Source organism: Ictidomys tridecemlineatus, chromosome 7 (genome assembly GCF_052094955.1).
Source record: "Ictidomys tridecemlineatus isolate mIctTri1 chromosome 7, mIctTri1.hap1, whole genome shotgun sequence".
In the NCBI taxonomy this organism is placed as follows: domain Eukaryota; kingdom Metazoa; phylum Chordata; class Mammalia; order Rodentia; family Sciuridae; genus Ictidomys; species Ictidomys tridecemlineatus.
The window spans coordinates 60,006,043-60,021,900 of record NC_135483.1 but is presented as its reverse complement, the minus strand read 5'-3'; the positions used below and the strand labels follow the sequence as shown (position 1 = coordinate 60,021,900).

Here is a 15,858-nt window from a genome sequence, read left to right as displayed (position 1 = left end):
CCTCTGCGAATCAGAGCAAGTGCTTCAGAAAACACAGGAGGGAATTCTAGAGTGACCAGTTTGTGACTTTATTCCCCACTTCTGGATAACTCCAAGCCATCCCCTTAACTAATGACTAAAAGCAGGTTTTCTGAGTGTAATGATTTCCCGAGCACCATGAACTTTCATTTTCAGCCTTGGCAGTCACTTATGAGTTACCAAACTTGTTCACAAACCCAAACAAAATAGCTCTCACACAAATTTCAAACATCAGCCTTCAGTTAGGTGGGTAAACTTTGCCACATCTGTAATCACTTTCAAATAGTTTCAGTTTGAGGTCAGATTTATTAACAGTTGGCAAACAGGGCTGCCTGATTTTTTTCATTCCTATATAAGAAAGCAAATAATTGAGAAATGTAATAAAATGGGACTCTTTGGCCCAAGCAACCTTATATATCTTCTGATAGTACCTCATAAAGTTTCACATAACACCCAAATATTTATCTAACTTGAAACTTAATCATTTTCCTAAATGTGTGCTCTTAAACAGTATGGTTTATGACATTTATTTTAAAATCAACATTCAATTTTCTTTATTATAAAAACATTTGTCGCTCTCTAATTGAAAGTCTAATGTTAAGAAATTAAGTATGAGAACAAATCTAAGTATACACATTTGAAAGTTTTAGACTTAGAACACACAACACCAGGAGTCGTCCTACTGGCTCCCATGTGCTTGCCTTGACTACATCAATACTGAAGTGGACCAATTTCCCTTCTCCAGTGTAAAAAGCTGGTCATGTGAGAGCAAAGCTAGAGCTAGCCTTACGTTCTTCTAGCTAGGTTTTAAAATTCACTAGTGTTAAGGCTAAAATTCAAAGGATACTACTACTATGCTGGTTTTTAGCCAACTGTTAATAACAATTTTATAGTTTCTATTACTGGGATGGATGAACAGAAATACCTAACAAACCCGTAGAATTCTATGATGATTTGTTGCTTTTGTAACATTTCCTTTCAACTGGGTAAGAAAAAATGAGTTCTTAGAACTAGGATTACCTGTGAAGCATATGTAAAGATATTACAAGCTGAGGCTCATTAGTAGTCTGAGAACGGATGAGTTTGCTCTTCGTTTGTGCAGCAACAAGAGTGCCATCAGACAAGGAAAAACGATAGATTTGACTGAACGCCAGTCCTTGTCTCAGTACTGCAGGCAAACAGGGAAAAAGAATGCATGTTTAGGAAAAGGAAAATGGGTGGGGTGAACAAGAAATAATCATGGTTTTTATAAACTTCATTAAGTTTCATGGTATTTTCCTACCAGCATGTTAAAAAGTTATAACACATGACAATAATGAAACATAATTTTAAAAAAATTTGCTTTGCACTAAAAATACCAATAAACTTAATAGATTGTAATAGATTGTTCTTTTTATGAAAAAGAACAGCTTGTATCCTGAAACTACATTCTTTCTTAAATCTTCAGCATGAGGGGAAAATAGTAATAAATGGTCTGTCAGGAAAAAAAAGGTTTTCAATGATTTGTTTAAAAATGTTAGAAAACAATACAATGCAAACATGATATCTCTAAACAGCAATTTGCCTTTGATTTTTATAATACAAATATTAAAATGAAATTTAAGATATTAAATGTGCTCTCTGAACATTCATCTAGAAAGGACACACTATTCAATTCATCATCTCATGCTGTTTTCCCTCAGGTTTTGTTTCTCACTGTATAAGAAGTATTACTTTAGTGTTTAGGACAACAAGAAGTAAAAGGCAATCAATTAGAAGAATCTTTTCAACTTGGAAAGGATCCACCATTTGATCCAGCTATCCCATTCCTCAGTTTATGCCCAAAGGACTTAAAATCAGCATACTATAGTGATGCAGCCCCATCAATGTTTATAGCAGCTCAATTCACAATAGCTAAACTATGGAACCCTTCAGTAGACAAATGGATGAAGAAAATGTGGTACATATACACAATGGAATATTACTCGGTCTTAAAGAAGAATGAAATTACGGCATTTGCAGGTAAATGGATGGAACTAGAGAATATCATACTAAGTGAAATAAGCCAATCCTAAAAATTAAAAAGCCAAATGTTATCTCTGATAAGTGGATGGTGATCCATAGTAGGGCATGGGGATAGGGAAGAATAAAGGAACTTTAGTTTGTGTACAGGGAAGTTGGGGAGTTAGGGGAGTGGGGGGTTGTGGGGATGGGAAGGACAATAGAAAGAGACAGACATTATTACCCTATACACATGTATGATTACACAAGTGGAGTGACTCTGAACCATGTACAGCCAGAGGAATGAGAAGTTGTGTTCCATTTGTGTACTATATGTCAAAATGCATTCTATTGTAAAATAAATAAAAAGAATCTTTTCAGAGGAAAAAAAGGCTGAACAAAACTGAAATAATAAAAGTCCAAATACTAGTGATGTGTAATTGGTTTATTTGAATCTTTAGATGAAGGTCACACGTTCCATTTTCAAGATAACGCACAAATTTAACAAAAATCATTGAAGTTAATGTAATCTGTTTTACAATAATCTTGATATTCATCCGTTATTTTATAACTATCTAACACTGAAAAGAATATATCAATTCAGGAAAAAAAGCCTTATAATTTGGTTACTTCTTAGACCATTTTAAGATGACGACCACGTTTCTACCACATAATCCTCAGTACAAATTTTGTGGGTTGAATAGCTAGCCCCAGAACAACCAAGTACACTCACCATGCCACAAAATTGCCACAAGAGAGAGAAAAAGAGAGAGACTGACATACAATGTAAATTTTGATTTCTTGGTAAAATTTTACTTTCAGCAATTTGTTAAAAGATTCCCCTCCACAGTTTCAATTGGATATAGCACTTAGGTATTGCTTTTTGCCATGAACTGTTATGAAGTCACTGTGAAGTGGTAGGATTAGAAATGAATTCTGTACATACATACATCTTGCTTTGCACAACAAGTACATGCCTAACAGTTAAAATAAATACAATTTATATAAATATAACCCAGTGGCTTATATTTTCAGAATTTTCTGATGTTGGCTGTGATCCCTCAAGATTTTCCATTTCCATTTGGTCTACATTCAACATCTCTGCTAAGTAGGTATGTATAAGCATGCACTTAAGTCATTTAGGAAGCTCCTCCATTTAAACAAAGCTGTCCAGCAGATTCCTACCCAATGCACAGAATTATCCCTAATGTTACCTATTTCATAATTATGAATGTCTATATTGGGGTTCCATTTAGTGGGTCTCATTTTACTTAAGTCAAGCAGAAGGCCTATTACATCTGTGTAAATATTCTTATAAGGAACTGGAACACCAAAGAATTAAATGTAGGGCATTGCTATTCAGGACCCAGGGACACAGGACATGTTTGCTCATGACAGTTTCTTTTTTTTTTTTTTTTTTAAAGAGAGAGTGAGAGAGGAGAGAGAGAGAGAGAGAGAGAGAGAGAGAGAGAGAGAGAGAGAGAGAGAATTTTTTAATATTTATTTTTTAGTTCTTGGCGGACACAACATCTTTGTTGGTATGTGGTGCTGAGGATCGAACCCGGGCCGCACGCATGCCAGGTGAGCACGCTACCGCTTGAGCCACATCCCCAGCCCCTCATGACAGTTTCTTACTCTCTGTTGTGATTCTTTATTTCAAGGCACATCTAGTGAAATGGAAGGTTAAATACTGATTTCTGTCAAACACTGCATCCATATTTCCTCTTGTTCTTTCCAACTTAAGTATGCTAGAGGTGTGAATAATTGAGTTATATATTTAATTTCTAGGAAATAAGTATGAAGAGAATAAAAAGGATGGATACAATTAGAAAAAAATAAGGAAATAGTAGAGCTTACTTACTATGATTTGTGTTTTTTTCCATAAGTGATCTAAAAAGTATAATGTTTAAACATACAAACCCTATTAGAAAAATGCCAAGGTCACAATTGTATGTTGAATGGGTGACAAACTACAACTCTACAATTGTCCATGCTGAGTTACGAGGTGCACTGCTCTTCGGTGAGTCCTGTATGTGCTGACCAACCCCACTCTACCTGGGCACAAACACAGGGACAGTAGCTTCCTCTCTAGCACTTATTAAAGCAAAAAGTTTTTCTTTGTTCTACCTCTTTAAAAGGAAACCAAAATGCACTTGTGAAAAAATTATTCTGTAGCAAGACCTTTGGGAACAATACCGCAGAGTGACCATCAGAGTGAGCTTAGTTGGACATCCTGGGCTGCTCATGAGTGTTTAGTTGCCTACTGCACAGGCTTGCTGTGAGGGTAATGAGATGATGCAAAGAAGGGACAAGGCCACACAAATACCAGATGCTCAATCAGGGCTGTATTATTACTGAAAGATGACTTTAAGTGGGTTGATTCTGGCTGTTCTATTAAGAAAAGTCTATAACCTGAGAAGTCACTTCACTTCTTTGGGCTTTCTGGAAACATCTGGTGTCCTTTTTGTTAGTCATCACTTTGAAGGAGGGCCTGGGATCCCACTTTTATCTCTACTAGGAATTCACTCATTCTTATAAATTTCATTTTTTTAATTTTCAGATTTCTCTTATGAATCAGATATTATTTCTTTAGATTAAACATTACTTTGCTATCTTGTCAAACATCTAGAAGTCTAAGAGCAAAGAAAATGATATCTTTCCCTCTCCTTTTGTCTACCTTTATGACATTATCATCTCCTGCTCTATCTCCTTAATTAATCTCTTCTGCCCCACAAGTGTCCTGTAACATTCCTTCAGATAGCAGCACCTGGGCCAGAGGACATAAGCACAGGCAGGTAAAGAGCCACGAGAGCTAGAGCTGTCTCTGAGGTGAGCTTCAGGGACCAGTGTTTGAGAAGGTTCCATAGGAAGCAAATGCATGAGTAGTTTCAAACTTAAGAAATGTATCACTCAAATGATTACCTTCGTGATGATGCCTCTTAGCATAGGACACAGATTCCCCTTCATGCTGTGCATGGAACTTCTGAATGCACCTTCTCACCAGATCTTCCCAGCCTGGTTTCATGGCTGCTCTCATGGTGCTAGTGTCCAGAGAAGTGATCTTGCCTGTGAGTTAATAGTAGGCATTATACTTACATTCTCATGTATTTTTTTATGGAAATAATTAAATTTTAAAAACACCCAATTCTCTTATAGTTATCCCTCAATATCTGTTGAGGACTGGTTCTGGGACCTACCCAAGGATACCAAAATCCACGGATGCTGCTCAAGTCCTATATATAAAGTGGCCAAGTATGTGAATATAACCTATTCACATCCTCCATATACATTTTTCCCCCTTTCTTTCCGTTATTAGGAATTAAACCTGGGCTTTACCACTGAGCTTCATCCCCAGGCCTTTTAATTTTGAGATAGTCTCAATAGACTGCCCAGGCTGGCCTTGAACTTGTGTTCCTTCTGACTCAGTCTCTCTTGTTGCTGAGATTAGAGGTGAGTGCCACTGCACCCAGTTCCCTATACTTTTAAGTCATCTCTAGATTCTTTCCTAACACAATGTAAATGCCAAGTAAATATCTGTTATACTGTATTGTTTAAAAGAATAATGATAAGAAAAAAGTCTGCACATGTTCAGTTTAGACTTTTTCCCCTTGAATATTTCTGATTCATGGTTGGTGGAATCCAGATGCAGAACCCATGGCTAGAGGGTTCCTGGCTGTATTGGGAATTAGATAGCTCAAGTAAAAAGACCAAAAGGGTGTATAATGAGGCTTTTCTCTTCTCTCTGTTCTTCCAGCTTTTATAGTTCTACCTCAGCAAGCAATCACCATTATCATCTTCCTGATAGTCTTTTAAATATATTTGTTGCATTTACAAATATCTAAGTATTTTGAAATGATTTCTTTGGTCTTCTTTGTAAGAAAATTTACCTTGAAGATCCTGGCGAGTAGTAAAACTTTCTGATGAGGGAAGAACGGGCCTTTCCTTCATGGGGACTCTTCTTGCCACACAAATCAAGCAAGACTGCAAATCTTAAATCATATATATATTCATGTTTATCATATTAGGCTTTTTTAGTGATTCAAACAAACTTGAATACTTATGACAGTACAGACCTTGTAAATCAGTAAGGGAGAGAATGAGAAAATACTATGTATCTCAGCTTGTCACTGTCTTTATTCTCTCTTCAACTACAGTGGGAGATGGCTGCAGGAGGGGGGTGTGTGCTATGTAGGATGAGGTGGAAGCAGAGGATGAACTAAGCAACGTGTCATAGAAGTATATTTACTATAAACAGTTAACCATCAGAAACGAATTCCCCAGTGAAGAAATGAATATTTCTGAAGTGAATAGAATCCTTTCTTATTAAATGGCTGAAAGTAACAATCAGCTCAATTCATAATAAAATATAAAATGATGAAAACTAAAATCTGATACTCTGCTTTGTCATGGGTTGATTCTTGAGTTTTAGGTTTATCATGATATGAGAAAACTAGACATACTTTCTACCAAACCATGTAGGTGACCCTACAATGGCAATGAAAATTTAAAACCAAGAATATAAATTGAGTTAGGATGCAGATTCAGAGACAAATCTCAGGGTATCTAGAAAATTTAGTGTCCAACAGAATAGCTGCATTACAGTTCAGATTTTTGGCCATGGCTAGTTTCTCACACCATGAGCAGTTGTAGTTGGGTACAATACCTTTATTTTATGTATTTATTTTTATGTGGTGCCGAGAATCAAACTCACTGCTTTGCATGTGCTAGATGAGTGCTCTAATGCTGAACCACAACCTTAGCCCCTCATCTTTTTTTAATGTGTCTTTTTCTTTCTTTCTTTTTTTTTTTGTGGTACTGGAGATTGAATTCAGAGGTACTTTACCACTGAGATATGTCTCAAGCCCTTTCTATTTTGAGACAGGGTCTCACTGTGTGCCCAGGCAGGCCTGGAACTTGCAATTCTCCAGCCTCAGCCTCCTAAGTAGCTGAGATTACAGGCCTGGTGTCTTCTGATCACCTTATACCATTGATTTAAGATTGCTGGGAAAGAGTTTCATGAAATATATCAGGAAACAGCTGGTATCTCAAAATATAATCATCATCTGGGCTGATGGTTCAACAGGTTTGATTCCCAACACCAGAATTTGTTTTTTTAAAATAAGAATTGAAAACCTATCATCTTTACCAAAATGAAAGCTAAAGTTCTGGGCACTTAATATGAGATAAACATCTCTCTAACCACTTTACAGGTTATTAACTCATCTGATCCTCTAATAACTCTGAAGCAAGTAGTTGCAGTATTTCCATTTAACAGAGAAAGCCAAAGAGCCAAGTTTTAAGAAACGTGCCCAACAACACACAAAACTTTGGAGAAGCCAGGATTCAGACCTAAGCATACCCTGGCTCAGAAACACTGCTCTTATGCTCACTTGTTAACATACAGCATATGATTTTAGACATACTAAAAAAGTTTAGATATAAAACTGAGTTAATTTATTTTATTTCTTTTTTGGTACTGGGAATTAAACCCAGGAGCATTCTGCTTCTAAACTATATCCCAGTCCTTTGTTCAAATTTTATTTTGAGACAGAGTCTTACTAAGTTGCCCAGGTTGTGAATCTCTTGCCTCAGCCTCCCAAGTAGCTGGGATTACAAGTGTTTGCCACCACATCCAGATGTATCTTTTTTTTTTTTTTAAACTACTGAAACACACCCCCAGTCCTTTTCTTTCTTTCTTTTTCTTTTTTTTGAAAAAGGTTCTTGATAAATTGCTTAGGCTAGTCTCAAACTTGTGACCCTCCTACCTCAGCCTTCCAAGTCGGTGGCATTACAGGTGTGTTACCATGCCCAGCAGCAGAACCTTTTTAATGGTGCTTTAGAATATTATTATGGAAAAACTAGCAGCCTTTACTTTTGTTGTATAAAATAGAATAAAATAGTTTGATGTTCCATACTTAAGCAAAAGCTTAATTTTGAAGTACTATGTATCATCTACAATGGCTCTAATAATTCATTTCCAATAACAATTAAATTAAATTTAAAAATATTCACAGACTTTAAATTATAAGTATTAAATAACTAGTATTCAATGGCAATTACAGTTTGGGCACATTCATTTGAACCTTATATTCTGATGCTGATACTGGTGACTTCACTTGATGATAAACTGATACTAGAGAGGTTCAGGTCCAGAGGTCACAGCCACAGAGTTGGTAAGTGGCTGACTTAGGAGCTGGTCTATCTGATTATATAGCCCTCCACAAGTGGTCAGAAACATCCCTCCAGTAACTTTTCCCCTTCTGCTACACATACAGAATGCATTGTTTAACACTGTCTTGTACTACAGAGAGCGTCATTTTGCTATGTGGAATGGCTTGCTTAGAGGGTGGGATCACTGGGGATACTACATCAACAGTTCTTTGTGGGGAACAGCCTAGTGAGCTGAACCCTCTCTATCCTTTCTTAAGCACCATTCTATTACTGCCCATTGTGAACCTGGTGTCCATGGGTGAGCTATACAGATTCTAGTAGTCCCTTTTAAGTAATATGAAGAAAATATTTTTTGTACTTGTGTGCATCTTTCTAGGGCAGTGGTACCCAGTTTACATTAATGCCCAAAGAAAACTCTAGATGTCTAAATGTTAACCACTGTTAGAGGTACATTAATACAGTAGTCACTAGTCACAAGTGGCTATTTAAATTTAGTAGAAAAATTAGGCCCCCTACTTGCACTATTGACATTTCAAATGTTCGATAGCTACATGTAGATAGTGGTTGCCATGTTGGACACTGAAGATATGTCACCTCATCATTGCAGAAAATTTTACTGGCCAGCACTTTGTAGAGACTTAAAAATTCTTATTTATCTCCCAAAATAAGACAAACAAACAAACAAACAAACAAAAAAACCCAAAGATCCTGCTTCTAAATTTTTCTTTGTGTGACTACTAGTTTTAGATTATTAAATGTGAAAGAAGTAGCACAGGAGTAAATACATAAACATATAACATGTCCTGAATGTTTTGTCTGACCTTCTCCTTCTTCTTTGATGGACTTTGGTTGAGAGACAGCAAAGCACTGCATAGTTTCATACTTCTGGTGTGCTTCCTGGTTATCATGACCTTCTTCTTCTGAATCAGGTAAAGGTTTTACCAGCATCCGGCAGTTGAAGGTATGGCTGTTCCGCCTAGGAGGTTCGCCAGACCAAGATCCCCCATTCACTGACAAGGCAAAAGCAACCCAATATTATAAAGAACTAACATCAGATTCACAGCTGCTAAATTATCAAAATGGTGGAGGAAAAAATAGTTATTTTACTTGAACATAGTGCTTTATGCATTTAAGTACTTTTCAATAAGCTTTATGCATTTATAAGTACTTTCAATATGCATTTATAAGTACTTTCTTGATTTAACAGTTTAATAATTAGGAAACATTGGGAGATTTTCAAAATGTCTTCTACAGTCCTTGCTCTTCACTCTGACTACTTTCCTTCAAGTTAATGCCTCGATTATTTACTACTAAAAAACCATGGTTCTTATTTTTGGGGTTTCCCATCTTTGATTTCTTGGAAATTTACTTCAATCTACTTGCATTCCAGTTTTAGAAGCATTACGCGCCTCCCACCACACACACTCAAAACTATATAAATGGCGTCAACCATTACATGCATATTTTTTTTTTTAAAGAATTTGGACTTGCAGTCAGGAATATCAAGGCCACTTCACATAAGTCAAGACCTCACGGATTAGTCCCATCTCATCCATCTAAGCAGATCTTGCACATTCCCCAGCTCCTCCCGATATCCCACCACTCAGTCCCATGTGGATACATGCTCCTGCTGCTACTCTACCTAAAATCTCAGGCTGTCTCCATTTGTCCCTCCAAAGGTACTCATGTACTATGGCTAGGATCCTCTGTAATAAATACTTCACCAATTACAGACACCCCACAATACCTCCTCTTACAGATATTTCTTTACTAACATTTTACAGAATTTTAGTGTATACTTTGTAACTTGATGTTTCTGAATTAGTCTTGTAGTCTTTCTTCTTTTGTGTAAACTTCTTCAAGAAGACTGAAAAATCCTTGAAGACACAGTTGTTAATGTATTTCTTTTCAAGTGAAAAACTACAATCTTCTATTTTAATATCAAAACTAAAGAATGTATTTCAAGAAAGAGATTGAACTAAAGGAAAGACATAATTTTTCAAAAATACATTAGAGAAAACAATAAAAGATATAAAAGAATGACTGATTTAGGGTATTAAAGGATGTTTACAAACTAGATGAAAAAAAAGGATTCCCGTACAAGTGTTCAACTATTAGAAAAGCCAGAATCAGAATCAATACTAACTCATTTTAGGGCTCTCCTCACCATTCCCATATTTTATCTAAAACTTTTAGGACTAGCAGGACAGTGAAATAGGGGATAAAACTAGGGTGACCCATATGAAAAGCAAATATGCCCTCCAAAGTCACTAGATAGAAAGCACCTTGGACTATAGTTGTTATAGTAAACCCAGTGCCAAATCCATGGACACTAACTATAGAGGAATGAAAAAGAAAGAAACCCTAGAAAGAACATTTTTTAAAAAATCAGTTAATTGTAAGAAATTATTTTAAACTTATAAAGGGAACCACATATAGCTTTATGTCTCTGCAGACATTTGTTAAGTTTATTTCAGTAAGAGCATTTGTAAAGCTTATTTACATAATGGAGACTATGTAGAGCAATCTAAAATGATAGGGAAAGCTGGGTGTGGTGGTATATGCCTGTAATCTCAGTGACTTGGGAGGCTGAGGCGGGAGGATTGCAAGATGAATAAAATAAAACAAAATAAATAAAATAAAATGATAGGGAAAAGAGAATTCTTAACTAATTCTGGTTAATAAATAAGTTGAAAAATTTTAAAAAAAGGTACACTATAAAGTAAGGCAAACAGCTCTTTCAATAAGTGAATTAGTAAGTACAGGTCCTTTGAGGAAGTCATGAAATCACTGAAGAGATCTAAAAAAAACATTAGTTATGTGAAATAACAAATCCATTTTCTTGCTCATTTACTAGTAAATATAATAAAGGGATCCCACACAAATATTCATATCCTTTGTATTACTGTTGCAGTCACTTTGAACAAAGGGTTATCTTCAGGCAAAAGCTAGCCAGAGTGGAATTTGAAAATGATCTTTTCCTATTTACCGTGCTAACAATAAGACCAGCTAATATAAATAGTCTAAGAAAAAGAACAGAAATACTTGCCAACTCAAGACCTGACCTTATTCTGTATTAAAATATGCACATCTTTTTATCCGTGAAGATGTTCTTAGCATCATCAGTTTAAGTGAGAATATTTAAAAAAGAACCACTGAGTAAGTGGGAACAGCATACTCTTAAGGCGGCAACTAAGGTGGGTCCATGCTGTGAATCATCCTCTTTAAAACGTGGCCCTTAATCATCACACACACTTTTGGGTAGCATCTCTAAAATAAGATGAAGAAGTTAGGAAATTTGAGACAGAGTGAATGGCTAAGGAGGCAGTGCCTGGCAGTGACACATGCTGGGCCACTAGTGAGTCTCAAAGAGCCGATCTGGGGCTATTAGGCTGATACCCTGGAACATCCATGCCACTTGTTCCTTAGGGTGTGATTTTTAGAACATCATACATACATACATCATAACCCTTTCACATACAGGACTCAAAATGAGCTGAATTTCAAACTTATCATGACCTTTTACTTCTCTATAAAAATGGACAAATTTGAGCTGGCATTGGCCAGGATGCGGCAATTTTTCACCTTCTTAAAAAACGACTAAAAACAAACTCCATGCAAATAGTTGCCATGAACACTTCCCATCTGAATCATTTTCATGTACCTAAATATAGGGTCAAATGATCATTCATTCAAGATGAGCATCTAAAGATGTGCTTTTTCCCAAGACTTCTAAAGCTTAAATATTTAACACAAGTGCCTCTTAAACAAATGAACAAACAAACAACAACAACAAATCCTATCGGGTCACTCTTAACCCCAACTGATGACTGCAATTCTATTTTACCCATTCCAATCAAGACAACGTGAGTAAGAGGGACGCGAGAGGAAGGAGAGGGAGGCCCAGCAGACAATCATTTACCTATAGACTTTGGCAGCAGGTTTTTGACAAATTCAGTGTGGTCCCCAACATGCAGGATGCTATATACACTTTTGTTCATCAGCTCTTCTTGGTTATACCTTAGATACTGTGTCACATTCTCTGAAACAAACACCACGTTGCCTTCCAGGTTCACTACAAAGAAGAACCCATCCAGGGCCTAAGGGAAAATTTTGACACAAATTATGTTAGAAAGGATGCAACAAAAAATTATATGCAATTGCTAAGAAGGGAGTGATCTCTTTAAGGTAAATGCTTAATTCACCAGTAGAGAGAAAAGAGATCTCCCTTGCCCCTTTCCTAGTTTTCAGAAACAATTAACACATTTTCTCTTGTGAAATAGAAATTATTCCATCTTAGTCAGTGGGAGACAGCCCACTACATCACGGTTTCTTGTCACAAACTAACACTAATTCTGTTAATTTAACAGGAGATAATTATTGCCAAATAAGTGTACAGGTGTTTACCTACATTTTCAAAATGAGATTAACGTATATTGGGCCAAGAACAGCTTTCATGTTACTATACAATACACAGTCATTTTGCTCTATAGTTTTTCATCTTATAATAAGAGGAGATGGTCAGTGATAATTTTTTCTCAGTTTAAAAATAAATATTAAGGGGAAAAAATACCCAAATTTTATTACTTTTAAAGCTACCAGAGTTTAAGCAAAAAGAATTACAGGTAAACTCAGGTTCTCAAAGAAATATTATTCCTTTATTGTTTGGTGTGTGTGTGTGTGTGGGCGGGGGGAAGGTAGGAAAGGGTCCCTGATTTGGCCATGGGACTTTGGCACACAGTCTGTGGTTTTACGCTAGATTATCAGGTGGATTCCTAAATACCTACAGAGCAGTAGCATGCTTCTTGCAATGGTTCATAGTCTCACTCTTTATTTCATTTCAATTTAGATTAGGGAAAGGGATGAGGAACTTAATATCATTTCAGAAAATAAAGATAACATTACTAGCTACTGTGAATGTTTATTGTGCCTTATACACATTGTGCCTCATTAATATTTTCAACTCTGGGAGGAATGTTTATCTTCACCAATTTACAGTAGAGAACACTGGGGCTGGAAGAGGTTAAGTGAATGTCCAAGTTAGTGGCAGGGATATGAAACCAGGCAGAACTTATTTGAAAGTTCATGGCTCAGGGACTAGGCAGCAGGGTGCTCTCTTCCACTGTTTACTGCTGTTTTTCCTCACGTCTGCATTGGCAGCAAAAAGGCTGGTGGTTTCAGTGAGTTTCTCCTGGTTACATTATCCTTCTTTTTCCTTTTAGAGTCTTACTGATCAGAGCCCTGTTGTAATGGGTCAGATGAATGATCAGGATAAGGAAAAGCTTGATGTTCATCAGGGCCACCTGGTATAGTCAGTTTATACCATTTAGTTTCCTCAGGATATAAGTTTGTTATTATTTCTAACATGAATGTACATGGGTATGTACATGTAGGATGGGGCCTGAAGTGTTTACTTTCTCCCTAATTTGTTTTTTCTTTATTATTTAACAGGTTCCTAACTTTGTGAGCTTAGAATACATGCCATCTTTGTTGTTGTCATTCTTTTTAGCTATACATGACAGTAGGACGTATTTTTACATGCCATTAAATTCTGTTTAACACAAAACTAAGTACATTTCTCAAACTAAAACCGATTATAGAGACCAGTGAGAGGTTCCCCTTCAAGAAAGATGTAACACTACTTGGTTTTAGGTTTTTCTTAAATATTCTGTCAGTTTTTCTCACTGTAGGCTAGTGCTAGCCCATGAGAACTGTGTGCCAAATGTGTGCACCAGCATGAGGGACAGAAAAGTAGCCAGTTGATTAGCTATGTACCAGTGTCCCCTTTAAATTCACTACTTTAAATTCACATTCAACAGGGATTTTCATAATCAGATTACCTATAGTTTACTTCTGAAAGTGTTATGTTGTTTTCTACTGCTTTCTATTATGGTGAAAAGACCGATCTGTTGCCTAATTATTTCATCTCATAAAACTGTTTGTGTTTTTATAAAGCTCACCATGATATGCTCTGATGAAAAAAGCTGACATTTGGTTTTGTTGCCTAGCAACCACTATGCTATGATGCAAGCATGAGTGTGCATCTATGCCTAGAAACAGCTCCGAGAGAACGTTTTCTCTGTTTAAATGATTACCCGTCAACAGGGATAGATTTAAATTTAAACCATAAGTCACTAGATTCAAGCACTAGCTGCCTAATATATTCAGCACTAAAATCCTGCTACATAAGTACTTGCTTAATACACTGTATTCTGAGATTATTTTGAAACAAACAAACAAAAATGTTGGTTTGATTTTATGAGATCAGCCCACTAACACCCAGCAATCTGATTTCTTCAATTAATGAACTCACTTTCAAAAGGCTTGAGTCACACAGTCTAATAGCTACTCCCAAGTATTTCTTTTTAGAAGCCTCAAAAGTATTCCTAGGAGTTTCCACTCTAAATTTTCCCCTCCAGACATAATAAATACACAGGTATATGGAAATTTCCCAATTGTAACAATTTAGATTATCATAATTTTCATATCAATTTTATTTGTAATTCAAAAGTTTTTCTAATGGAAATTATCTACTTGCTTTCATGTAATTCTAAACAGTCCACTTAGTTAGTTTTTATTATTTGCTGCTAAGATCCAAGTGGGAAGCAGCACTCTGGGCCCCTCCACTGCCTCCATGAGTATGGAAAATCAGGTTAAGTGTGTTTTTCTCTTTTCCTTGGAAATTGTGGTTGAATGTTTTCAAGCTAGTGATTCAAGAGAAGATAAACAAGAGCCAACACAGGGTCATTTAAAGCCTTTTGGCCAGCAGGTCCAGCCCCAGGGGATGAATTTTGTCATTTCTAAATACAAAGACCTGGTCAGATCTTTAATCTTTGCTGTCTCTCCCTCACCTCCCACCCCCAATTATATGGCAGATTTTCACAGAATTAGATTTTCTAAAAATAAAAATCATCTTATGCACCAACTAAAAAAAGGGGGTGGGGTGATAAGGTTGAGAGAGCATTAGTTATCTTTGTCTTAAAAACACTGCTGCAGCCAGCAGATCTAGAATGATGAGCATATGCTGCAAAGCTTCTGGCCTTGAAGTGCTTTTCAGCCTCACCATATTACCAGATGAGCAAATTATCCTAAGAAACAACATAATTTATGTTTCCAGTTTCCTGTTTCTTGTTATATATTCACTGGCATTTTTCCTCTCATCTTACCATAGCCTACATCTTGAACTTTAATTTTGGAACAGGTAGAGCAAAACATTTGATGTTTAGTACTAGTTAATAAAATAGGAAAACTGGATGCTACAAATTCTGAACAGTAGCTGGTCACAAAGCTTTCCAAAGTTAACAAAGAAGAGGTCCACACTTTTGTTTATCCTAGAAGTTCCTTCAGCTTAGTATTTCAATTTTCATGTTTATGAGATAAATGAGCTAGTTTGAAGTAGCATACATAAAAACATAAACTCTTTGGTTCTAAATTTAAAAAAATGAATTTTAAGAGAAATCATTTAACATGCAATTCTGTTCTAACTACTTCAAGTGCACTTATACCTATTGGTTCTAAAATTTTTACTTGTACATATAGACCTAGGAACACGGTTTATATAAAATGTAATAGGAGTTTGGGAAATATTTCACACTAAAATATAATAGGACCTGTGAATATAGTTTTCTAAAACCTGTCAATTTATATTATAATCTAGTTAATTTAATTCTATATTGTTTATTTCAAAAA

General features: G+C 36.0%; 1 protein-coding gene across 15 annotated transcripts in view; it reads right to left on the bottom strand.

Moving 5' to 3' along the window:
• Positions 1–15,858, bottom strand: part of Ncoa2 (nuclear receptor coactivator 2) — a 259,997-nt gene that overhangs the window by 40,460 nt on the left and 203,679 nt on the right. For all 15 annotated transcript variants that reach the window (XM_078017044.1, XM_078017042.1, XM_078017041.1 and 12 more), the window contains 5 exons: positions 12,092–12,269; positions 8,991–9,179; positions 5,886–5,987; positions 4,921–5,064; positions 1,039–1,186 (listed from right to left, as the gene is read on the bottom strand). In XM_078017044.1, coding sequence (XP_077873170.1) covers positions 1,039–1,186; positions 4,921–5,064; positions 5,886–5,987; positions 8,991–9,179; positions 12,092–12,269 — 761 coding nt within the window. The remainder of the gene's footprint in view (positions 1–1,038; positions 1,187–4,920; positions 5,065–5,885; positions 5,988–8,990; positions 9,180–12,091; positions 12,270–15,858) is intronic.